Below are 27628 nucleotides of genomic sequence, written 5' to 3' on the forward strand. Positions count from 1 at the left end.
CAACAAAATGAAAAGACAATGCATTGAATGTGAGAGCAGTGCATTCTGACTGGATATATGATTAACGAATTTACAAATCCTATATCCAATCAGGGGTTAATATTCAAAATACAGAACTACAATACAATAAACAAAAACAAAAAACAAAGCAATCTGATTTAAAAATTGGCAGAAGGTCTGAATAGACGTTTTCCAAAGGAAACATTCATGTGGCCAACAGATGCGTAAAAAAATGTTCAATATGACCAATCATCAGGGAAATGGAAATCAAAACCACCAAAAAGGGTCACCTCATATCTGTTAGAATAAATAAAAAAAAAAAAAAAAAAAAGAAACAAAGAAAGAAATAACAAGTGTTGGTGAGATTTTCAAGAAAAGGGAACCCTTATGCATAGTTGGTATGGATGTGAATTGTGTAGCCACTATGGAAAACTGTATGGAAGGTCCCCAAAAAAGTAAAAATAGAAGTATCATATGATCCAGCCATCCATCTTCTGGGTATTTATCTGAAGAAAATGAAAACATTACTTCAAAAAAAATACAGGTACCCCGTGTTTATTGCAGCATTATTTACAATAGCCAAGATATGGAAGCAACCTAAGTGTCCAGGATAGGTGGATGAAGAAGATGTGTAGGTACACACACATACAACACACACCCTCACATACAATAAAATAACTGCTCAGCCACATAAAAGAAGGGATTCTTGCCATTTGCACAACATGATTAGTCCTTGAGGGCACTAAGCTAAGTAAAATAAGTCAGGCACAGAAAGAAGACAAATGCTATATGCTCTCACTTATATATAGAATGGAAAAACAAAACAAACAACAGCAACTACAAAAACCAAACAGAGATCCAGAGAACAGATTGGTGGTTGTCAGAGGTTGAGAAGCAGTGGAGGGTGGGAAAAAGGGACGAAGGGGGTCAAAAAGTACAGACTTATAGTCATGAAATAAGTCATGAGGGTATAATGTACAGCACGGTGACTGTAGTTAATAATACTGTATTGCATATTTGAAAGTTGCTAAGTGAGTAAATCTTAGATTGTCTCATCACAAGAGAATAAAAAAACACTTTGTAATTATGTATTATGATAGATGATAACTAGGCTTCTTGTGGTGATTATATTTGCATTTGTGTATACAAATATTGAACCATTATGTTGTACACCTGAAACTAATATGTTTTATGTCAAATATAAAAATAAATAAAGGATGGAAAGATTACAAAATAAATGTTAGAGCAGAACTGACTATCCTAAGAAGAAAAAAAGGTGGAGGTGGGCAGTGGGACTTGCGGTCAGAAAAATTTGGTTCTGGTCCCAGAGCTATCATTTCTAACAGTGAAGCCCTGAGCAAGCACTTTCCCTCTCTTTATACCTTTTATCGTATCTTTAAAAGAAGTTGGTAACAACCCACGTTGCCACATTGTCCTGAGGGCTAGATGAAGCGATGAAGGTGAAACATTCCATGAACAGTAAAGTGCTTTCCAACTCAAGATTTTTCTCAAAAAACTTATTTCAGAGGTAGAGCTATCAACTAAAGAAGAACAAAGGGTTAGAAGTTCACCCACTCAGAGCCAGCTTTTGTTGAGAAAACTGTGCAGACCCTCCTTTTGGATGAGAGTGAAGCCCATGACTCTGAAAGGAGGGGGTGCTTTATGCCTGGTGAAGTGTCTTGTGAACATGTGTCTGGTGAAGTGTCTGGTGAACACGTGTCTCGCGTCTTATAGACTCAACCCGGCGGTGGGGGGAGGGAGGCAGTGTTTTTGTTCCTGGTGTAGCAGTTTGTGTACAATGGTAGGAGAAGCCAAGGAGGAAAAGTGGAAAAAGGGGAACTTGCTAAAGGAAACTGAGAGAAATACAAATGTGGTCCCCACTGAGTTTAGAAAAACACTCTCAGAGCTTTCTTAAGATGGCTTCTTAAAGCCATCCCAGTCCAGGGATTCAGTGGAAAAACTGTCACAGAAATTTAGCCTCGTCAGGTCTACAACCCAGATTTCTGTGACATTGTTTTTTACTTACTGCTCTTCAGTACCCGGCAGCACCGTATAAACAAGACTCCGCTCTTCTGCACCTCTCACTCCCTTTTACTCTCTGTGCTATGAAAGATACAGAGCAAACCTGTGGGAAAAACAAATCAAAATTACAGACAGCTATTACCAAAAAAAAAAAAAAAAAAAAAAAAAAAATCTGTCCGATCCATTTATATATTCTTTTTTTACTTTTATCCATGTTTTATAATTTGAGTAAAAAAAAAATTTTCCCTACATTTGGAAAGTAGATATGGCTTATTGTCAAGCTCTGATGGTTTAATTGAAGTACACACCATTTAAAGGGAATATATTTCAGTAAACAACTTTTGCCTCATTAGTCTTTGAATTCCCTGGAACTTTATATTGTAAGGGTATCATTTTATTTGTATTTGAAAAGGCATTAACAAATTGAACAGAAAAGTTTATTCATATGGAAAATGTCTTCCCTTACTAGATTTTGGGGAATTCTTCAATGTGACAGGAAGCGAATCTATGTGACGTTCTTCATTTATGAAGGAAAAATGAATTCTATCTTCCCTGCAAAACTTCACCTTTTTCATATGCTGTGCTTTTTAACTATTTAACAGACACCATTTGTTTCACTTGTTTTGGGAATCAAAGCAGTCTTCCAAATTCTATAATAAAGATGACTTACCCATGTTCCTTCTAGTCCACTCAGTTTATACAGAGACGACTCTTGGTTATGTGTAATAATGGAGTAAATTTTATTTTTATCTTTTTATTGTGGTTAAATATATGTAATAAAATCTAAATAATGAAATAAAAGTATAATAATAAAACAAATAAGATATATGTGCTATGAAATTTGCCATTCTATTTCTACAAAGGTTTGGCTTCGGTTAGCATGTTTCTCCTTCAAAACCATGTTTTTCTTCTCTTCCAGAGCTGCTGGAACATGACAGAATAAAGATTTGATTTTGATTTTTCTTTTTCTGAATCTGATAGAGGCAACTGACCATGTAGGGGTGAAAAATGGACCACCAAAGAGTTTGGGAGAGAAGCTACAGGCCTGACTAAGCTAAAGGCCAGCTCCAGAATCAATAAGCAAATATACTTCTAGTATGTTAAATACAGAAAATACATATACACATAAGACATAGTCCTGATCTCAAACAGATGTTTATGTAGGTGAAGAATTATAATACATGCGCATGAAAAATAATGATAGAAGAAAGTAAGAGTGTATAGGGTAGTAAAGAGCATAGGTGCTATGGACACAAGGAAGGGAGAGAACAATGAAATGAGGTGGGGAAGTTCTAGAGAGATGGCTCAAAGCCAAACCTGGCAGCATCTCCAGACTTTAAGTAGATCACAGAAAGCTTGTTAAGCAGGAGGAAGAACATGGTCACGGGTGCACAGGCAGGATTTAGAGGATCTTGAGTTATTTTCAAATTATGGTCTACTGTTTCCTTCATAATTCTCAGGAGAGATTTTTCCCCATGTGTTAGAGGTGGAGACAGTCCATCTCTCCTATCACTTGCGGTGAATGTGCCCCATGCGGTGGTTAGCATTTCCTCCTGGGTAATCATGGTTCAGAGTCATCATGTGGTCTTAGCTTCCCTTCTTCCCATGTAAAAATGTGGGTCCCTGGGGTACCTGGGTGGCTCAGTGGGTTAAAGCCTCTGCCTTTGGCTCAGGTCATGATCTCAGGGTCCTGGGATCAAGCCGCACATCAGGCTCTCTGCTCAGTGGGGAGACTGTTTCCTCCTCTCTCTGTCTGCCTGCCTCTCTGCCTACTTGTGATCTCTCTCTCTGTGTGTCAAATAAATAAATAAAAAATCTTAAAAAAAAAAAAAAAAGAATGTGGGTCCCTCCTAGTCAGGTACTGAGTTGTTCTTTGGTTTTCATCACAGAACATCCATTCCACATGCAAAGTGCTCACATTAGTAGCAACCATAACCGTAATAGCATGACATGCTAAAAGGAGAAGTAGCAGAAGCAACAAAACAACAAAAGACATTAGCATGGGAGAGTCAGTATTGTCAGGGGGATTTTAGTCTGCGTGCTTCTGAGAGGTTCCAGAAATGAGTTTTTGCTGAACCATCTATTCTGAGTCGTCCAGCCCTTCTTTCTACACTGATTCCCATTTGTGAATGAGCTGGTTTTCTGCCATAATAAATAAAGTGGGTGGCTTAGCCTGTTTTTATCTGTGAAAACCTAACTGGATAAATAAAAACAAAACATTTAACCTTATTCTCATCAGCTCCATGGCCTAATGAAGTTGAAATTACAGGTCCTTGTACAAAAATCACTTACGTTCCTTTAAAAGCATAGACAAGCGATTGAAGAGATGAAACAATTCTGAATAGGCACTAATGATCTTACTCATCATTACTCGAGTTCTAATACATTTGGTAGTATTACTGGGTCATAGATCTTCATTTCTGCACAAGAAGCCGCCTGGTTTAGTGAAAATTATTCAAGCAATAGAGACACATCCAGGATTGAAAACTGTTACCTTCTGGTTTTTATGACAAATTACTTAGATGCCTCTGATCCTTAGTTTTCTTGTCTGTAATGAGAGGTTAATAATAGAACCTACTTCATGGGGTTGTAATGAGGATGGAATTAATTTATATATAAAGTCCAAGTTCATACTTAGTAACTGACAGCTATTACTAATTATTTTTTTTCTCATAGTAATTAAGAAACACCTCCTTAAAAGTCATTCCCTTTGTGCCTTTTATAGCATGAGAAGCTGATGCATGAATTGGAAGAGGAGAGACACTTACGTCTTCAGAGTGAGAAGCGGTTGCAGGAGGTGACACTGGAGTCTGAGCGCAACAGAATTCAGATGCGTGGCCTCCAGCAGCAGTTCTCCAGGTATTGTTCTGAACTGAGCTGCTTGATTCAGGAGGGGAATCCTTTCTTGCACCCAAAGTCCCCAGCTTGAATTTCCATTGTGAAAGCATCTGTTGAATTTGAGGAGCTAATTTACCTACAGCTTAGACCTTCTCCTCTGGCCACACCAGCATATGGCATCTGGGCCAGTTTGTTGAAAACTTGCTCTTTGCACCTAGCAGAGTCTTGGCTTTATTGGATCCGGTTATCTTTTCTTCCTTGATGGGTTTCCAAGGGATTTTTCCAGGAAGATGTGGTGGCTGTGTGGCTTATAAGAATGTCCCTTGAAAGGCCAGCCGGGAGGATGAAATTTTACCAGTCATCATAGTTCTATTTTAAGGAAGACAGAGAATGTGAATCTAATCATTCAGTAAGCTCTTACTCAGTACTTAAAGTAAACCTTTACCGATAGTTTAAAGAAAATCAAAATCAATGAGTTTTTTCCTTTAAAAATACTTAACTTGAGTTTGAAATTAGCATTCTGAAAAGTAGCTCTTAAATTTAATTCCCACACAGTCAGAATCTTTCAGCTTCCAGTTACAGTTACTGTGGGGCCGGGTGAAGGTTCAACCTATTATTTAAATATAACCTATTTATTTAACCTCTCTGTGCTATTCCAGTCCTGGGACCAGATATGAGAATTCTGTGAAGGACAATTTACTTTCTTTCTTTCTTTTTTTTTTTTAAGATTTTATTTATTAGACAGAGAGAGACATAGCGAGAGAGGGAACACAAGCAGGGAGAGTGGGAGAGGGAGAAGCAGGCTTCCCACAAGCAGGGAGCCCAATATGGGGCTCAAACCCAGGACCCTGGGATCATGACCTGAGCCGAAAGCAGATGCTTAATGACTGAGCCACCCAGGCGCGCCAAGGACAATTTACTTTCATTTATGTATTTCATTCACCATTTCCTAAATCAGGAAATTAATTTTGGGGGTTTTTGTTTTTTTCTCCCTCATGAGGTTGTCTCAGGCTGAATCAAGTTTGAGAAGTAGCCCTAAATTTTTTCTGAGCAATCTATGTGGATCTTGAGTTTAATTTACCACTGGGATTTGGATATAATCAATGATGGATAATATGGCTTCCTCATTATGAACCTTTTATAATGATAGCTTAAGTTTTGGATGTGTCGCACAGAGAAACTGAAATTGAGCCTCCAGATGTCTTATCTCTTTGTGACTAATACCATCAGTGCTTGTGACTTTGGTTTGGAGGCTTCTTGGAGGAACAGGGTAGAAAGGATGGATGATCCCCTGTGTTCAGAGTCATAATTTAACACCCTGTTCCACTCTCTGAGCCCATAATACACAGGTGCTATAGAAATGCACCAATCAATACTTTAAACAAATGCAGGTCCCGCCCTTCTCAGGCTATTACTTATACAACCTTGTACTCGATTTTTCATTTGGTTTGATGGTAACTCTCACTTTATGTCTCCCAACTTGAAATAATAGACCCCCCCACACACATGCTTTTGAAGCAGCTCTAAAGCCCTGCTTTGTCATACTTGCCATTTTAAGAATGTAGGAAAGGAGGAGGTAGATTGCCCTACCCTTGTGTTATCTAATTGAGATGTCTCTGTATTCAAGCTATTGATTTACTGGGTGTGAGACACACATGGCACAGTAAATTATTTTCATATGATGCCAGGTCATCTGCTATAAATCAATGACATCCATACAGAGTTGTGTTGCACAGGAGTCAAGGCTGCATCCTAGACTGAATGAGAAGATAATTATATGTAGAACAAATAGTGTTTGGTTTTATATACTACATTTCCCCCTGCTATCATCAGTTTCCTTATGTAAAGCTTCACCAGAACTGAAGAGTTCAAGTCCAGTTATAGCAAGACAACTAATGCAAATTAGCAAAGGTGGATAAAAAAGCTTATATCACAGATAAGATAATTACACAAAGGAAGAGAGGGAAATAAACCAGTAGAGTTTCTTAATGATAGAGAACAAACTGAGTGTTGGCGAAGGGAGGTGGGTGAGGGGTGGACTAGATGGGGGGGATGGGTATTAAGGAGGGTACTTTTTGTGATGAGTGCTGGGTGTGTATGTAAGTGATGAATTTCTGGATTCTACTCCAAAAACCAATATTGCACTGTATGTTAACTAAATAAAATTAAAAAAAAAAGAAAGAAAAAAATGAGCAAAGGGGGGAAAAGAAAGAGAGAGAGGCAAACCAAGAAACAGACTCTAAATTATAGAGAACAGGGGCACCTGGGTGGCTCAGTGGGTTAAAACCTCTGCCTTCTGCTCAGGTCATGTTCCCAGGGTCCTGGGATCAAGCCCCGCATCGGGCTCTCTGCTCAGCAGGGAGCCTGCTTCCTCCTCTCTGCCTGCCTCTCTGCCTACTTGTGATCTCTGTCTGTCAAATAAATAAGTAAAATATTTTAAAAAAATAAAAAAAAATAAATTACAGAGAACAAACTGATGGTTATCAGAGGGGAGGTGGGTGGGGGGATGGGTGAAATAGATGATGGGGATTAAGGAGGGCATCTGTTGTGAGGAGCCCTGGGTGATGTATGGAAGTGTGGAATCACTGTATTGTACACCTGAGACTAATATTAACCTGGATGCTAACTAACTGGAATTTAAATAAAAACTTTTAAAAGGAGATAATTACACAATAGTTTAAGTAGGCCCACTACACCATTTTTGATGGCCTTTTGCATTTTAAACTTTGGTTTGTAAGATACTTCTAGTTCTATTTATTTAAACAATCCTGTTACTATAATTTAAGTCTTTATAGAATTCTCCTTATTATAGAACATGTATATAGCTCATCACCCTTGGACATGGTCCACCTCTAAATGCTCACATAAATAATTTCCATATTCCAAATAATTGTATTGAATTTAAAATGTTTACCTTCATAATTTTCTCCTTTTCCCTGGGTCAACAAATTCATTTTGTACATGATGCTCCCTGACATTTAGGGTTACTTTGAGTATTGTTTATGGAATGAGTTTACTTTGAAAACTAATGCTAGTAGCCCACGTTTTCAAAGGATGTGAAAGTGGATTACAATTAAAGGTAGCTTCACAATACAATTAATAAAATGAAAAATAGAAAACAAAAGCCACAAAAGGGTAGTATGGCAAGTAATCATACTTACACGGCCTGTCGTGTTTTCTGAGAGTGAGCATGTGACTTAGTTCTAAGATTCCTGGCAGAGAAGATTAAAAGGAACATACAAGAGCCTATGTAATTGTTATCTCCTAGACAAAGGCTACTACTCCTCAGGGAGAGAAACATTGTCTCTGGTAACAAACTCATTCTAGAACGTATCCATTGACCCCTTCAGAGATGGCCCTGAAGGATATCATAGACAATCGTCCAAAATGGCGTAGAGTAGCATTAATTCATAGGTAATGGTACTTCTACAAGGTCACGTACATCTACAAAGTTAAGGGATTTCTGAATGTCACAGTGCTGGTCTGATGAACCTGGAGCACAGAGGCATGAGATGCTGAGGCATAGAGCTGTAAGAAATATTTTCCTGGTGTAGTTGATGGTGGTGTCGCCATGCAGGCATCTAAGTGGGAGTGAAGGAGATTCTAGAGTTTCAGGTCCAGGGAAGAGGTAAGATTTGGAGGGGAAAGTGGATAACAAAGTTAGAAATGGGAACAATTAGGTGTATGTGCAAAGTAGAGTTCAGGTGTCAGAATGAGTGCCGCAAGGGAAATTAGTCCAAGGCTTGATTTTATGCAGTTTCAGTGAGGTGACAAGCTTGGTGGCTTAAAGGCATCGGGCAAACTTGAACATTGTGATTATCTGTGGTGATGAGTAAGGGGGTCACTTAGGTGATAAAAATCTATAAAAATGTTTGAGTGAGTAGTTCTCTTTTATGTCACCACCAAACCTTCATTTATAATCTCCCTTTCCCTCTTAACCTCTGATTAGGGTGTAATGATCAGCAGTGGTTCAAAATTTGGGCAAAAGAGAGAGAGAGATGTGACCAGAGATTGCATCATCAGCTCTAAGCTCATAAATCAGAAATTGCCTGCATTGAGGGTGATTCAGGCAGCCATAACAAGCCCAGTTCAGACCATTTACAACCTTTCATCTAAATACAGTGAAGAGAAAAGATACTTTCAAATTAAGCCTTCCCCATACACGAAGGAGCATTTCAGTAGGGTGGTACTGGGAGGCAAGCAAAAGTGTCAGTAGGGTTTCTTTGTCTTGATATTTGTTGATATAAATCGAAGTTGCTTTCCAGATGTCATAATGATATTTTAACCTGTTGTCTGAGTGATATACATGGCTGGGCATAGTTTATGTGGGAATAGCTTTGTGCCCTACCCTTCTATGATTCTGTCTCTACACTCCCTTTAACTGTTCATTTGAACTATGCATGTCTAACCAGCCAGGGTTAATGATGTGAGTGTGGCTATGTCACTGCCTTCCATCCTATGTAAAGATGAGTGTTGGCACCCCCAATGTCATTACTTTGAGTGAATGAGGTTGTTTGTGCATCAGTTAGGTTCACCTAGACAAGTAGTTCAGGAACACTCTCTCCAACCAGGTGGGCTCTATTGAGGTAGAATAACAATGATTAAGAAAAGGGGCACCTGGGTGGCTCAGTTGGTTAAGCTTCCCCCTTCAGATCAGGTCATGATCTCAGAGTCCTGGGATCAAGTTCCACTTCGGGCTTCTTGCTCATCAGGGAGCCTGATTCTCTCTCTGCCTGCTGCTCCCCCCTGCTTGTGCTGTCTTTCTCTCTCTCTCTGTCAAACAAATAAATAAAATATTTTAAAAAAAAAACGAAACAATGGGGGCACCTGGGTGGCTCAGTGGGTTAAGGCCTCTGCCTTCGGCTTGGTTCATGATCCCGGGGTCCTGGGATTGAGCCCCGCATCAGGCTCTCTGCTCAGCAGGGAGCCTGCTCCCTCCTCTGTCTCTCTCTGCCTGCCTTTCTGCCTGCTTGTGGTCTCTGTCAAAATAAATAAATAAAATCTTAAAAAAAAAAAAACAATGATTAAGAAGAACCAGTTTTGTGAAGAAATAAGCAATACAGACTACTTATTTAATGGAAATCATGCATGATGTGCACCTGTAGTTGAGTTGGTTCCTTTGGAAACAGTCCAGTCAATATGTAGATTATTGCCGAAAGCTGCTGTTCTTATCAGACAAACATTTTTATTGTGTGTAAGGTAAGACAGAATACAGTATGTATCCTCAAAAAATGTAGACCCCAGATAGAGAAGACTTAGGTACATATAAGAACCAAAAAACCTCCATTTATAGCTTGTTTGTAAATAAAGGGAACTTTTGTCCAAATTCAGGACAGTTGGCCTTCATATTTGTTAATGGCATCTTATCACGCAAAGGCAAGAATCAAGCCAGATGAAATTAGCACTAATTTTATAAGTGCTACTAGCTATAATATTGTACATATTTATCATATGACAGCTCTATGTTACAGTATGTTTGAAGCTTTAAATTAGTAGACGCACCACCTAGAAGACATAAGTTATAAACGATCTACTCTTAGAGGACGGTATCACACCCAAAGCATCATCAAAAATCAATTAATATTTCTCTGCAGCCTTGAAATGTTCCCTGTGTGTGTGTGCGTGTGTGTGTGTGTGTGTGTGTGTGTATTGACACCACACACTGAGGAAACAAGTTAGCTTTGTTGCCCATAGACAAGGATAGTTAAAAATCCCAAATGGAGGGCAAGCTTCCCCCTCTACAACTCCAGGATTTCTCTGCACCTGTTTTGACCTTCTCTCCCTACGCAGTTATCTGCTGCCTTGAAGCTATTTCTTTGCTTTCTGTAACTGGGATTTCTCCTATCACAGTAGATTGCTATGCCTAAGTGTAAACGGCTGCATGCTGAACTTCAAGGAGACGTAAATGGAGATGGTTTTACTGCTTAACTCGTTCACTGGTTGCTGTTCACATTATTGGCTCTCAGAGACTTTAAGGAAGCCTAGGGCTCATTTTCTGCTGCCCATTTGGAAGCTGTAGGCACCTGGCATAGAAGTGTGTGTTGAAGAGGTTAATACACCCTTAAATGTTCTACCCACGTATTCCCTTCTGCCTCTGTGTCTGTTGGGTACATTAGAAGAACATTTTCTTTACATCTTTAGCAGGAGTAAAACATAACAAGATGAGAAAAGCTGTCGACTGACCTTTGGACAATCAGCAGCACAGAGCTCTTCTGCTCCCCTTCTGCATTTTTTCCCATCTTAGACCTTCGTCAACTTTAACCTCTCCCAGGGGCTGGTTCTCCTGAATGCCTTGTTCCTCCTGATGAATACAGAGGGCAATTTTCTATTGATTTAAGAGTTGCTTATTTCCACAGTATCAGCAATATTTCTAGCTGAGACTTTTCATAAAAATGGAGGCCTCTCATCTCCTTTGAGAAAACCTAGCAGAAGTTTAAAATGGCAAAGCAGCATCAGTGAAATGATAAATTTTCTTCAAATCACACGGATGGGGAAAAAAAAGATTTTAAATAGCATGTTTTAAATACCTGGTTCACATAGTATGGATCATATTTTGATGTCAAAAGTTTATATCTTAGTGATCTAGTGTGTAAGCTCTTGCTTAAGCAAAGCAGAGGGAAACTAAAACCAACTGTAAGGGAATGGGGGTGGGGAAATGGACACCATTTTCAGCTCCCTGAGCAACTGATAAGTTAATGCTAAACATTGCTTAGTTCCTTTGTATTTCTGTTTCTGCCTAAGATATGATGACATTGTCATAAGTTTCCTAAATTCTTGACGGAGATATATGTTGTTGAGTAGAAAATATAGAAGTTATATTGCCATTATTGATCCCTGGTGGAGAAAACCATATTAACACGGAGTATAGTTCCTATTATATTTCAAGAAACACCATCCTGTTTAATGGGGCTTCCTAGGACCTGGTTCTAGTTCCACTTCTAACTAGCTTCATAACTTCAGTTAACTAATTTGACCTTTTTAGATCTCAGTTTGCTCGATTGTAACATAAAGGAGCAGAATTGCTTACAGTTTTATAATGTTTCTTATGGTTTTTAAAAGGCAGTGTGTTTAAACTGAAATGCATTACTTGAGTGAAGTTATAATTAAACTGTTGCAACCAGGCCATCTTGAATTTCTAACAACCAGGGTTTCGTGTTGGGGATGTGGAGTGAACGGTCTTACGCTCCACACTGTGATCACGGTGAAGCTCTGTGGGCTTGGGCTCTCGCCATGTCTATTTTGGTTACTTGACTCTGGAGAAGTCAAGATTAGAAAAGTGCCGAGCCCAGATGAAATATTTCTGTTGAGGACAGGCAAAATTGAATACCGAGGAACTTGACTGGCAAAAGGAAGCTACACTCCTCTACAGTGGACATAAACATTATTGCTCTTGGCTCTGATGTTGTCCACTTTATGATTTATTTGAGCTAGTTTGGGAAAGAGCCTCAACAGAGAGAACTTCATGACATCCAGAATTGTTTTCACTTTTAAACAATTTCTCTGAAGAAACAGCCATCAGTAAAAACAAAAAATGGACAACAAAACAAAACAAAAACAGTGATTTGGTCTCCTTCTAAACATTTTTTTAAATTACCCATTATTGTCTTACTATGTTCCTAACCCCATCACAACATACTTTTTTTCTTTTAAGAAAATAAATACAGGATATAGAATCCATTTTATTTTAAAATTGGAAACTAAATTCATTTTATTCTTAATGATAAATATTTTGGGTCAGATTGCAGAAAATCCTTTTTTTTAGGTGTACATTTTGTTCAGTTTTGACAAGCATATATCATCATGTAACCAAGTCAAAATATAGAATATTTCCCTGCCCCTGAAAAGTTCCCTGATTTCCCTTTGTTGTCAGTTCTAACTTTATATCCTAAGCCCCTGGCAATGACTGATCTGATTTCTCTCCCTATAGTTTTGCCTTTTCCAGAAAATCATATAATTTTGAAGTTTAAAAGTATTTCACTTTCTGTGCTTGGTTTCTTTCATTCAGTGTGTCTTTTGAGAGTCATCCTTGCTGCCGCTTATGTCGGTAGGTAGTTCCTTCGCTTGTATTGCTCAGTAATATCCCATTGTATAAAAGTACCTGTTTGTTTACTCCTTCAGCTCCTCGTGGCTTTCTTCCAGTTTGGGGTGACTCTAACATTGCTATAAACTTGTGACTTTTGTGCTCTAGTTTCAGTGTTTTCATTTCTCTTGGGTAGATAACCAGGAATGGGACTACAGAATCATGTAAAAGCACACGTTTAACTTTACAAGAAACTGCGACTTTTTCAAAGTATCCGCACCATTTTGCATTCTCACTGACAGTGTGTGGGAGTTAGTCCATGTTAATAAATGCTTCTTGAAAAACAAAACACAGATATGGAAAACCACACACACACACAAAAATAACTGTCTTAATGAATTATTCTAAGGTAACCAACATCACAAAGAAACTCTTCCTGCTACCCAGAAGGCCTCTGGAGGCCTCTTCCCATTCTCAACCTTCATCTTCCCCCAACAAGTAACTAATATCCTGCGTTCATAGCTCCTTGTGTTTTTAATAGTGTTATTACTTACTGTACATTGCCAGACACTTGTTTAGCCTTTGCTGTTTGTTATAAAACTGGTTATGTATTTTAGGTTTCTTTTAACGAATAGATTACCTTCTATCGCTTGCTTTTCTTTCAAAATACCTATTGCAGAACTTAGAACATTTGACCTACAGAATTTCTCAGTTTAAATTTGTTGTTTGCTATTCTTGGGGCAGTTCACCATGCTTCTCTGTTCTCCATATTTTCTGCAAATTGCCATCTGTTTCCATACCCTGCTCTTAATAATGATCTAAATAAAGAGATCAAGGTGGTTGTTACCTAAGGGGTAAAGAACTTTTCTCATATCCCCATACATTTCTTATACCACAACCAATAACATTTGTCATGATACACATTCAGTAAATATGAATGAATGAGTTGAAGAATGAATGAGTGAATGAATGAATGAATGAATGAATATGAGAATGAATGAATATCTTCACTGCAACAAGAAGGTGCAGCCAGCATTGTACTATGAAACACTTAGGTTAAACAAGGAAGAATTTTAAAGATAGTGTGTTTATGATAGAAAACCTGGCTTCCAAGAGAGGTTGTAAAGAGTGGCCATTCCTGTGAATCTTTTAAAATTTTGATAATAGTCATCATTCTTAGAGTTATAAACCATGATGGCCTGGGAGGATGAAGACCCAATTTCCCATTTCTGCGCTTCTATGATAAAGTACTCACCTATAAAAGATGAGTTGCCTTTTTTTTTTTTTTTTTCAGAATATTCTTTGCAGAATTCCTGTCTGCAGGGCACTAAATGGAATTTGGTGCATTAAAAGTTTACTTCCCATAGGGTAAAGTTTACTTTCAGAGAGTGTTTTATGACCTTCAGATAACATTTATATGAGTGCTTCTATGGTGGCGTATGGGGCAAATGCAATGCAGCAGTCTGAGGGGAAGGCTCATTTTCTGATCACCTTTTCGGTCTATAGGCAGTGTCTTTAATGAACGGTATCTGTGCGGAGTGTCTCTGAATGCTGGTTGTAAATACTTGAAACTATCCTTTGGGTTCCTTTGTGTAATTTGTGAAGAGTTATTCAGTGAAGATGGTTCTTGTTTATAAATGTCTACATCTGCTGTTAATGAACGGCCTGGAGCTTTTAGGAATGCTTCCCCAAGAATAAAGCAGGGAATTAGCTCTGCTGCAGTTATGGGCTCCTGACAAAAGAAATGTGTTGTGGTTTTCATTAAATCATGTTTCAGAATTTTTTGCACATTTCCTCTGACCACGGGTTTTCACCTATCATTTGAAGTAGGAGCAAGTGACAGGATATATTTTCACAGAACGCAAAGATGAGTTTCTTTTGCCGTATTTAGTCTCTATAACATTCAAGCTGTTATATCTTATAATAAGCATTTTTCTTATTATTGATAACAACATGCACAAAAATGATCATGTTTTACACTTCTTTATTTTGCAGTGTTTCCAAAACTGTTCCTTACATTATGTCATTCAGTTTTCACTCTAGCCTTTGCGTGGTAAGCAAAACATATTGTGATATCATAATTTTAATAAAAATCACTATTGAACCTTATAAAAATTAAAGTCACTTCCTCATGGTCACCTGTCTAGGTGGAGTCCCAATCTAGACTACAGGATTTCTGGTGTCCAGTCAGATCCTGTCTATTCCCTCATTAATTCATTTTTGTAGTTTATGGTCATGATAGAAAATGAAGATTCAAATGATATTAGAAGCAAATTTATTTCATTAGATTTCAGCCTTGATCAGAAGTTTAGACATTCTGCCACTGAAAGTACTTCTTAAACGTGATCACCTCTTGACAGGGGTGATTGACAGAGGTTGCACCCAAGAGGAACTTGGGCCAAAGTGATAAATGAAATTATATCATGTCACAGGGAGAACTTTGTAGCCACTCTTTTCCCATTTCAGAATTCAAAAGAAATTTCAGTAGTTATCTCTCTTTAGTGCCATGCCTCTTTTATTGCCTCTGTTTTCTTAGTATATTTTTACATTGTATTATCAAACCAGCTGGTGATTAAATTGGTGCTTCCAGACATCTAGACTGCCACCAAAATACAATTATATTTATTATCTGAACTGTGTGGTCATTGAATTTAGCTGAAATGACCCAGATTTCCCCTTTGCTGTGGGCTTGGACAGTATGTATTTAACTAATAAAACCCATTTCCAGATTCACATTCTTGCTGATATTTTTAAAAACATTCCACTTTCCTCTATTATTATACAGACTGTGTATACATAAGTGTATTTTTTTTCTTGCTAGTGGTTTTGGGTTTCAATATGATATATTCCCTCAGTAGGCTGTGAGTTTTTATTGCTCTTGCCTGATATATGGTAGGTGCTCAGTAAATGATGAAATAATAAATATTTCCAGTTGGCCATGTTGCTGTATTAAGATATCATTTATCGAACTCCTGCTTTAGATGGCATTTGCCTATTCTGGTATATCCTATTTACCTTAATAATTTTCAGATTCCTAAATTATTTTATTTTTATTCAGTTTTTAAATTTCCCGCTCAGTATCACCGCACAATGAGTAAGATTTTGTAGGAACTACTAAGACTGAAGTTTGACAATTAAAAAAAAAAAGTGACAAAATTGGTTTGATGGTGCTAAGCAAGGTGGAGGGAAACAAAATAAGTAAGTCATTTCCCCTGTCCCTAAGGAGGTTATGATAAAGAAAGAGTCACACTTGGGGGGGAAAAAAGACACAAAAACTAATGTTAGATGAAATCACATCTTTGCTGCAAGAAAGGAATTAAAAAAAAAAAAAAAATGACCTAAGAAAAACTCTGTGAGCCAGAAAGGGATTTATTTGAGATGACTATTGAAGTATGTTTAGGTGAAGGAGGATTTAATACAGAACTAAAGGAGGGCGTTTTAGGTTAAGAGAACAGAACACAGAGATAGGTCTAAAGGTGTGAGTATTCATGATGGGTTTCAGAAGCTGCTAACAGTTGTGTACGGCTCATGCTCAGTTCCTCTAAGGCCCTTAACTGCATACTGGCTGTTTGAATTCAGGCCTTCATCGTCCCCTTGCATCTTGGGTAGTGAAAGAATGCCTGGCCTACTTTTGCAGGTTGATCTTATGAATATCTCAATCACACAAGTCAATCTTACTTTGAACCCTTTTCCTGAAGCCCAGCAGTCACCTTTGATGTCAGAAAACACTCTAAGAATTGATTTCTATTCCTTCAGCAATTCACATGATTGTCAAGAGAGTCCCCAGTGAAGTAGCAATATATTTAGTATACTTCCAATATGCATGGCACATAGAACGCTTACAAGTCTTTTGCCTTTTCAGAAACAATCACCAAAGCACATGCTATGCTATCAGGAAATACCCTACAGGTCTTTGTAATAGATTTGAATGGCTTCAAAATTCTGTAGACCCAGACTTCCTAAGCAGTCTCTCTTGAGTAAAGAATTGAGTAGCAGAGTAGTAAGGCTGTAGTTACTGCCTCAATGCATGTAAAGCCCAGTTTAGGAAAGGCCAGGACCTTGGAGGTTGCAATGACAGGGAGAACATCCATCATTTAATAAAACCTGGGAAGGAGAAGGACAAAGTCTAAATACAGCAGGAGAGAACTCTCAGATGTGAAATGCAACAAAGTTGCCCAGTTGAAACTTCTATGATGACCCTTTAAACATAAGGTATATGAGATACATATGTTTAACTCATTTTTTTAAATTAACATTTAAAGAGAACTTACCAGGTATCAGGTACTATTCTAGGTACCAGGAATATAGCAGTGAAACAAAACAGAAAAACGTCCCTTTCTCATAGAGGAAGCAGAATATTAACTGGAATTTAATTCTTAAAGCAACCCTCCATGGAAGATATTCCTATTTTTTGAAGACTTTTAAAATTTAAATTCAATTAGCCAACATATAGTATATCATTAATTTCAGAGATATTCCTATTATCTCTCTTTTACAGATGGCAAAACTGAGACCTACGTCAATTAAATAATTTGTCCATTGTCATACAGCTTGAATATATCATAGATGCGATTTGAACTCAGGCAGCCTGGCTGTTAACCATTAATCTGTGTGGTTTCCTGTTATCCACAAAAGAGAAAATGAGCTATTGTTTACTGGGTATTGACCTTGTACCCTTTGGGGGTTTGGGGAGTGCTTTAAACATGTAATCTCATCACTTACAATTCCATGAGGAAGTATTAGCATTCATATTTTATAGATAAGAGAAATAAAGCCCAATGAAGTTAAATGATTTTCAGAAGGTCACATGGCCACTAACCAACCAAACCAGGATTCAACTCAGTTTTGTTTGTCCCTTGACATATATTCTTTTCCTATTGTATGCTACAAAAATTAATAAATGTTAGGGCGCCTGGGTGGCTCAGTGGGTTAAAGCCTCTGCCTTCGGCTCAGGTCATAATCCCAGGGTCCTGGGATCGAGCCCCGCATCGGGCTCTCTGCTCAGCGGGAGAGCCTGCTTCTTCCTCTCTCTCTCTGCCTGCCTCTCAGCCTACTTGTGATCTCTGTCTGTCAAATAAATAAATAAAATCTTTAAAAAAAATTAATAAATGTTAGGATTATCAAAGAGTCAGTATTTACTTCAATCTTTGTGTTTGGAGAAAGTAAAGTAAAGGACTGGGATATATGCTACTTTCTGAAATTTTTCTTTCAGTGTCTTTGAGAACCTATCGTGTGTCTACAGACTTCTTGGGATATGTTTTACATGATGAACAAGTTTCTCTCTCACTTAGTATAAGACACAAGATGTTGTTTTAAGCATATGTTTTTAAGTCAATTCACCCAGAAACTTACAAAACTTTATAATAATTAAATTCATATATCAGCGTGTCCTTTTCCAAAATTGCTTGATTAATGAACCTTAACAACTTGAGAAGTTGATCTGTAGTTAAGCTTGAAATGAATGCCGGATGCAAATATGGTGTTTTATGGCATTCACCATCCTTCCCACTGTACTACTTCTCCAAAATACTCATCTAGGTTTCCTTCTTATTTTCAATATTTCAATCAATATTTTCCCCCTATTTTCATATAAATGTAATCATCAAGTTACCAGAAGAAAGAGATACATGTCCCAGGTAGAGAAAAGAGGATGTTTATTATGGTATAATTTATCTAAGATGGAAGTGACTGGGATTTGTGCACATGTGTATTTATGTATGTGTAAAATACATGGAAAGAGACCTATTTATAAGGATGAAGTAAAACTTTAAAAAATAGCTGTTTTTAGATATTCAGAGAGAATAGAAAATGGACCAAGAGTAGAAGCTAGATTTCTCTGAATAAACTTTAAGGATTTGACTTTAGAAATAGATGAATATTTAATATAATTATAATATAACATCTAATTTAAAATTTGCTAAAATTTTTTGTTGTGTGAAAATACAACAAAGCAAATGCATCTAACTACAAATTTATTTGATGACAAAACTACACATACATAAATCATTCAAAGTGACTTCCACCCATAGAAGGTTATATATTCATAGGAGGATGTATTAATGAGAAACACACACACACACACTCAAAAGCTAAAGCAAAACAACATGGTATATTGTATACCTAAAACTAGTACAATGTTATTTGTCAAATAAAAATTAAAATGGGGAAAAAATAAGTTCAATTATGTAAAAAATGTAATTATTTTCGTAATCATATGTTTGGAGATAGTGTTGATGTTGTCATCCTGAGACACTTGTTAAAAGATCCTGGGTCACTCATGATCCAATTTGAAAAGCCTTCTACCAGTCAAAAATGTCTTCATTCGTGTGTCAGTAAGAATAATGACTGCAGTGTATTGAAATGCATCAGCTATGTTGAAATCCTTTTACCCTCAAGATACAAAACAACCCTAACACAACTTTTGGAGGATGTTAGGGAACTAAACCACTATTTTAAAAGCTGATAAGTAACAGAAAAGAATCAAGCACTTATCCTGTCTGTCTTTTAAGAACTGTAACTAAATTGCTATTGACTGGGGAGCAAATTTCTCTGTCGAGGATATTTCAGCTAATAAATGAAAAAAGAATGATACAAATTAGAGTGTATTTTGCAACTCCTCATGAAATAATGAGTAGGCGGTGCTCACCATTGGCTGCAAACATCACAGAGAGAGTTTCTATTATGTGTTTGATAGAAATACTCCACAGCATCTATGAAAACATTTTGCCAAAAAGATGAACTTGAATCTGATCAAGCCAGTAGATCTAATGACCAATTTTGGGAGACATCATGAGAATAGGTTGGGCAAAATCCAAGCTATGGGAAATTTTACAGGAAAAACAACCTGGTTTCTTCAACAAACAAACTAAAAAAAAAAAAAAAAAAGACAAAAGATGTGAGAAAACTCCTATTTAAGAGTCTAAGGAGACATTGTGGGGACCTTATTTGGAGCATGATTTAAAGAAACAGTAAAAAGAAAATAGAGGAGATATTGGGAAATCTGAGATGGGTTTGAAGATTTGTAGACTTTCTGATCATTTGATATAGTTCATGTTTTTAAGTGTGGTGATATGTGGATACATTTTTTTAAAAGAATGTTTTACATTCTAAATACGTAAACTGACATAAGTATGTGATTTGCTTTCAATAATTGGGAGGGAGGATCAGGAGTAAAGATGGAGCTCACTGGCCTTGAGTTAGTTATAATTAAGTTATATATGGGGCATATGAAAGTTTCTTACATACTTTAATTTCCACTTTTGTAGGAGTTTATAATTTTTCATTAAAATACACAAAGAGGGGTGCCTGGATGGCTCAAGTTGGTTAAGTGTCCAACTCTTATTTTGGCTCAGGTCATCTAATGGTTGTGGGATTGAGCCCCACCTCAGGCTCCATGCTCAGCATGGAGTCTGCTTGTCCCTCTGCTCCTCCCCTGACTGTTCACATGCTCTGTCACTCTCTCTCTCAGTTAAATAAATAAAATCTTAGAAAAAGAAAAAAAAAACCCTCAGAAACATATTGTTTCTTGTTGTAGATTATTAGCTGTAATCTGAGTTTTGCTAAAGAAAATAACAAAATTTAATCCAATTGCTTTCTCATTTATATGCCTGTAATTTTTAAAAGTTGATTTCAGTAGACCCCTCACATGTATGGGGCCTAGGGCAAGTGTACAAACAGTGGCCACATGCCACATGTCTAAATATGCAGAAGTTGAAAATCAAGCTAGCAAACTGCCAAATGAAGTATTTTCTACTTCCCTACCTTGATAAACATACCTTTATCAGGTCCTGGAAAACCAAATTTTAAAATTCTCTGGTATCTTGGTGTTTTGTCTGGCTCATGGTGGTACCAGATAGCCAGTTCCTAACTTCCAGGCTGCAGCCCAGTCTTTTGGTCATCTCCCTTTCTCTCCCTGCCCCAGGCCTTATCTTCCTATACCACTGGGGGCCTTAGTGCACCCCACATACATACCAGCGTTTTGGTCTCTACCTTGTTCACACTCCCTGTCTGCTACCACTTCTTGGAACATAGGTATAACTGGAGACCTGTGCTGGTCCTGGAAGCAGTCTCAGGGCCGTTTGGAAGGAAATTCCTGGCTCACAAGCACCCAGAGCATCATGAGGGGAGGCACAGACTTTGTATGGGCACATCCTTTTGACCCTAAGGAGTCCTCACCTGATGGAAAACAGAGGTTATAAGAGCATCAGCATGGAGCCCTCTGGGACTCATGGCCCAGACCTTGATATCTCATGCCTAGGACAGGGCTCTGTTACATTCGATTCTACAACTCCTATAAGAAACCTTTAATTTTGCTCCCATGGTTTGATATATTTTATTGCTTTTTATATTTGGCTCTACAAAGATTGACAACACTTTAAATGAAATACAAACCGAACATTAGTCATCTTATAAAAATTATTTTTTCTCTCAAAGTATATTTAGCAACTTCAAAGGCTTTAGTTGCTTGTTCAGTTTGTAGAATTAGCACCAGCTCAAAACATATTCAAGAAAAAAAACATTTTTTTTCAAACCATACTTGAAGAGATGATTCTTGTTTGACTAGCATCCAAGGTAGGGGCACTGGCCAACACCTGAGCTCCACAACACCATTGCTGTTGTGCTCAGCTAGAGAGACACTATCCTGATAAGTTGGCAGGAGACTTTCCCTGAAGAAGGAAGTATAGTCTTGTGGAACAGCTGGAAACAGAATTCAGCAAGGATAACTGCTTCGATTGTCCTCCGGCCTATCATTTGGGGACATGCTTCATACTAAAAATTGATGAAAGTATAAGGCCAGCAGTAGCCTCCATGGAAACATCTGGCTCTGGGTCAGCTTTAATAGGAAAGAGGCAATCTGCTATGAGACAGTCCACTCCACCACAGTGACCTTGGGTCCAATGTAGTGGCATCTGGACATTTGTAGGAGGCAAATTATAGGGTAGTTCTGACAATTTTATGTTAAACTAAATAGCTGCTACTCATCTGTCTGCACAAGGCATAGAAAATATTCTCATATTTTTATGCCTTCCTGAAAGTGGCATTTCCATTATTGCTACTGGTGGTTACAGCTTAAAATTTGCTTTGGAAGTATAGCTGCTAATTATACTGTTAATCTGTTCCTTCTGCAGATATTCGAGTGTTTTTACTGTGTGCTATCAGGCACTGTCACAGACATCCTGTGACTAAAAGTGCCTGTGTTTGGTGGGTGTGTTTATTTAATCCTTGCAGTTTACCAGTGAAATCAATAGTGTCATACCTATTTAAGGACAAGTAAACTGAGGCTCCGAGAGCTAAGGCCATAAAACATGGAAGTACTTCCATATTGTACTTCCAAAGTTTTATACTCTTTCTATATGTCTTACTGCCCTTGATCTTCCCATTTTCTTGAATGGAGAATTTTGCCCTTATGTATCCCAACCAGAATTCTGTTTCAGCGTCCTCTCATATACTCCCTTAGTTAACTTGTAATCTTGGTTTCTATTTTGGGGAAGCTTTCCTAATACCCTGCTGTGCCTCTCTATTCCTAGAGTTAAAATTTTGTGTGATTTTTCACTAATTTACCTTTCACTCTGTGGTCATTCTTTTATATTTTTTATCTAAGCATTTAACTAGTTGTAACAGTTCAGTATGAATGGGGCTCTTGAGTGCAATTGGAACTAGTTACAAAGAAGAAGAAACAGCCTCACTTACATCATTCCTCCCTACACTAAAGGTACCAGGGCACAATCTGCTTTGGGTCATGCTTTTGTGATGGAGAATATCTTTGTTTCCATAGAGACAGTGGCAAAGAGGCATGAGAGAGCGATCATCATAGTGGTATTTGTAGGGTGTTGTTCTACCTGTAGAAATTCCACGTGGCTGTCATGAAGACTGGTTCACAGTGACTAAATGGCAATGAGCCGATCTTTCCACTAGTTGATTCATATATATACTCATCTCCCCCCAAACTATGTGGGACTTATACTTTTTGTCTATCCCCTTGGTCTGGGAATATAATTGCTATCCAATGAGTATTTTCTGGTTGATAAATTGGATAAACAGTGGCAGTTATTAGGTGCGGTTTTAGTCAAGGTAGTTCAGGCCTCAATGAGGTCTGGCTCAGGACGGGTACCTGGACAGGTAATTCTACGGTGGAAGTCTGCTTTTAAAGGCTGTTTTTTCCCACCAATAAACTCTGAATTCACTTTCATTTACATTGGTCAGAGTAGAGAGTATGTAGAGGCAGACCTATCCTCTCTTCCTATCACTTGGAGTTTGTTATAGACTGACTTATATCCCCTCCAAAATTTATATATTAAAGCCCTAACCTCCACTGTGACTATAAAGTCATAGGGCCTTTGGGGAGGGGGGGCAGGTAAACAAGGTTAAATGAGGTGATAAGGGGGGCCCTAATCTGACAAGATTATGATCTTATAGGAAGAGGAGGATGCATCTCTCAGGTACATTCTCTCTCCAGATACACACAGAAGAAAGGCAGTGTGAGCACACAGTGCGAAGGTGGCTGTCTGCGAGCCAGTAAGAGAGTCCTCACCAAAACCCAACCCTGATCACTCCCTTGATCTTGGGATTCTTGCCTAGAGAACTTTGAGAAAATAAAGTCCTATTGTTTAGTCACCCAGTCTGTGACGTTGCATAATGGCAGCCCTAGCAGACTAACCCAGCGTGTGAGAGCAGACGTGCCGAGTGGTAACCCTGCCTTCATACTTTCCATGTGGTATACTTCTTCGGATCACAGATGAGAAAAGTCATGGATTGTGTGTAACTTCCAACATGTCACGCCACTTCCTTTTCTGTTTAAGAAAACACGACAGGAAATATGTGGGTGAGGCTAATGTGCTTATCCAAAATGATAATTCCCTTTATTTTACCCTAACAGATAGATGCACTGGGTTATTAAAATGTCATGATACTTCTCTCCTGGTTGTCAAAAGCTTAGATTTCTCTAGCTGTCTTCTCAGTGCCTCTGCACTAATAAATCCATTCTCTAATACTGCAGAACGCCCCACCATCCAGCACCCGGGACAGCAGCAACCCCTTGGCCAGAGTTCTTTCAGGCTGGGGGATGCCTGGGACCTATTTGTTGTTAATACTTTATCACTCCTGCTTATTTTAGAAATGAACCTGAACTAGCTTTTTAAAGTATGTCATTTGCAAACTTCAGTACTTAATTAGTAACAAGTAACTAGAGGTACTTAGCAATTGGTTGCAAGTCACAATGCCACCATTCAGAACTGTTGCAGGAGCCCACAAAAGGAAATCAAGTCCATGAATGAGATCATTTAAGCATGTAAGAGCCTGGCTTATGAACATCTCCTCCAATGCTGTGGGGGATGAGGGATGATAGTAAATCCCAGTTACTGCAAGACTGGCAGACGATGAGTAATGTGCCCTTTTTTTTTTTTTTTTTTTTTTTTTTTTTTGGCTCTTTGATTGCATTTCTTCTTCTCCTCTGAAGACTTCTTGTATCAAGTCCAAGGAAATGAGTAATTTGTGTCAGCTAGGAGCAGAATCAGAATAATTTATTTACTTGAATGACCATGTTTCTGCATGTTTCTGTGGCTACTTGGCACAATAATTGAATTTATGTTGCTATTATTTTTTCTTAGCTTCATTTTAGGACTCTCCTTAACATATTTGCATGAAAATATTTTAATAGTTGGTTTCCTAATTTTTTTGAAGGAAAAAAAAAACTTGATTCCATTGAGAATACCTAATGGGATAAATTCTCTTTTTTTTTTTTAAGATTTTATTTATTTATTTAACAGAGAGAGCTAGCACAAACAGGGAGAGCAGAAGAGGGAGAAGTAGGCTCCCCGCTCAGCAGGGACCCTGATGCAGGGCTCGATCCCAGGATCCTGCAATCATGACCCCAGCTAAAGGCAGATGATTAAGGAACTGAGCCACCTAGGCACTCCTGGAATAAATTCTTGATAAATAGTTTTATATCCTTAATTATTAGAATTTGAAAGAGCACTTGAATTGAAAAAGACCTTCAAAAGTACCAAACTCAAAATTATTATAGCTGTTTTTTTTTAAGATTTTAATTTATTCATTTGACAGAGAGAGACACACAGTGAGAGAGTGGGAGTGGAATAGGGAGAAGCAGGCTTCCTGCTGAGCAGAGAGCCTGATGTGGGGCTCAATCCCAGGACCCTGGGATCATGACCTGAGACGAAGGCAGACGCCTAATGACTGAGCCACCCAGGCGCCCCTGTAGCTGTTTGTTGTTGTTGTTGTTGTTTGTATTTTGTGTTTTGTTTTGTTTTTGTAGCACACAGGTATCCTTAAATGAAACATAGATTTTTAAAGCCTTTACAAAATTTTAAATGAAATTTTAAAAATAGAGCAACATTATGAATTTAACACTTTCTAGTGTTCTACTTTCCATATCTTTGGGCAGTAACTATTTAAGAGCTCTTTATATTTGCAAGCACACAGGAGATGAAATTCTCTACAGAAAACATTACTGATGTAATGGTTAAGAGTTGCTGATTCCTTGATTTAGTACTGAAGATAATTTACAATATTTTGGTTTCAGTAGCACAAATTACTTCTAAATTGCCTTATAGAATTTTGTTTCTATAAATTCTGCAGCATACATCACCTCATCTGAGTTTAAATATCTGGCTCTATGACTTTTAGATATATTACAGCCAAGAAAATATCTGAATTCTAGAAAGTACTTTTATCCTGAGGTACTCAGAGAGCTGACTTTATTTAAATTAATGTTTGTGTAATTTGAGGCCTTATCTTACACGATCAGAGATTTTTTTTCTTCATTCTCAAGAGGAATTTGGTGGAATTGCTTCTTTTGCAAATACCATGCAAGAATGAATGTTTGGACCTTAACAAAGATCTGGAAGAAGGTAAAAGAGAATACATATAGGTAGACTTGTTTAAAAAAAAAATAAAGGCCACAATAATTTCTCTCAAATATTTAAGCAAATTTTATGTAAGAACGATCATTATAGTGAGAGTGGAATCTATATTTCTTTCTTTCTTTCATTTTTCTTTCTTTCTTTCTTCCTTCCTTTCTTCCTTTCTGTTCATTCATTCATTCATTCACTCAGGTTGAAAACTTGCAGAGTGCTGATGAACTTCTGTGATCCTAGATCAGGAAGAAGAGCTAAAGAGATATGTCTGTCAGCGTATGGTTCTTTGTCTCTCAAGGAATTCCCTGGAAGACTGTTGTTAAAAAGAGAGATGCTATTCTGGAATGTTGACTTGAAAACACAGATACTATCTTTTGGCATTCCTCAGTCTTACTAAGTGCCAGTCAAACCCTGACTAAAAGGCCCATTGTCTTGGCAAGTATTTCTGAGTATCTGCTATGTACAATTTTCAGACTTCTGTGATTAGGACAGACACAGAGGAGAATTATGCATGCTGCATAGTTAATTTTAAATTAAAACCTGTGGATCCCAGAAAACAGGAAACTAAGATGGTCTTCAAATTAGTGAAATTATTAAATGTTCTTCTTCCTTGAAGAGTCAATAAAAGAAGGGAAGGAAACATGAATTATGGCATGAGGGGTTTAGGCTTGAAGTAGTATAACCCTAGCCTAATGGGAAAGATAGTTACATATTAAAGAGACTATTGGAAGGAGACTCATTCCTTTATTTATTTTTTTTTAAGATTTTATTTATTTATTTGAGAGAGAGACAGTGAGAGAGAGCATGAGCGAGGAGAAGGTCAGAGAGAGAAGCAGACTCCCCGTGGAGCTGGGAGCCCGATGCGGGACCCGATCCCGGGACTCCAGGATCATGACCTGAGCCGAAAGCAGTCGTCCAACCAACTGAGCCACCCAGGTGCCCCGACTCATTCCTTTAAATGATAGGAATGGTTAAGTGTTTTTCTTACCTAGGCCAGGGAGGTAATCTAGATAATGCTTATAGGTTAGTTCCTACCTAAGAGAATATGCCTTCTAGACGGACATAAATAAGAAGATGATGATATGAATCCTAACAAAAACATTTAGGTGAGGTTCTGGCTTATTTCTTAAAGGTCTATTTTCCTATTAGATTTGAGCTTCCTAAGGGAGAGGTTCTATCCATGTATAACTGTATTTGTGGAACATAGCATAGGACTCACCTCATAGTGGGTGCTCAGTAAGTGTCTGACTGGAGGTGCTCATCATGGACAGGTTCCCAGGACTACTGGGCAGTGGGGGAGATTTGTTAAGACCTTTTCTCCCCTCCATGCAGATAGGTCACTATTATACAAAGCTCTCCATATGAGAATTCAGCAAGTGAGCACATAAATTGACTAACGTTAAATTAATGCATGTTATTGATATTTTGTGCCATTTCATTCATTGCAAATCTCCTCTAAAAAGTGAGCTACTCTGCTTCTTTTGAGGTAGAATCCAAATTTCTAAAATGAAATTAGTACTATATCCTGCAGCTTTGCAGTAATACAGCTTTCATGCAAAGTAAAATGCATGGGTGTGAAGTTTCTGATTTGATTTGGAGACATAGCCGTGAACCACTAAACCAGTGGAAGCCCATCTGTGCCCTTCTAGCCTGTAGAAGTTAGGTGATGACACGGAGACTATGGGGGCATGGGTCCTACTTCCCTTTGGAACTTTGCAGAGTAGACAGAGTTTGCTGTGGCTTTACCTGGAAGCAGCAAGAGTGTTTAGATGATCCCTTCTGACCCAATGTTTTGGAAGCTTTGGTAATTTAAAAGTGACCTTTCCACACTATATCCTTTTGGATTCAGGCAGCAATGGAAAAGGCTAAAAATTCC

General features: G+C 38.0%; 1 protein-coding gene across 1 annotated transcript in view; it reads left to right on the forward strand.

Moving 5' to 3' along the window:
- Nucleotides 1-27628, forward strand: part of NCKAP5 (NCK associated protein 5) — a 915059-nt gene that overhangs the window by 438452 nt on the left and 448979 nt on the right. Inside the window, 1 exon segment of the mRNA XM_047722528.1 lies at nucleotides 4748-4881. Within this exon segment, the coding sequence (XP_047578484.1) occupies nucleotides 4748-4881 (134 nt within the window).

Source organism: Lutra lutra, chromosome 3, assembly GCF_902655055.1.
Source record: "Lutra lutra chromosome 3, mLutLut1.2, whole genome shotgun sequence".
Classification (NCBI taxonomy): domain Eukaryota; kingdom Metazoa; phylum Chordata; class Mammalia; order Carnivora; family Mustelidae; genus Lutra; species Lutra lutra.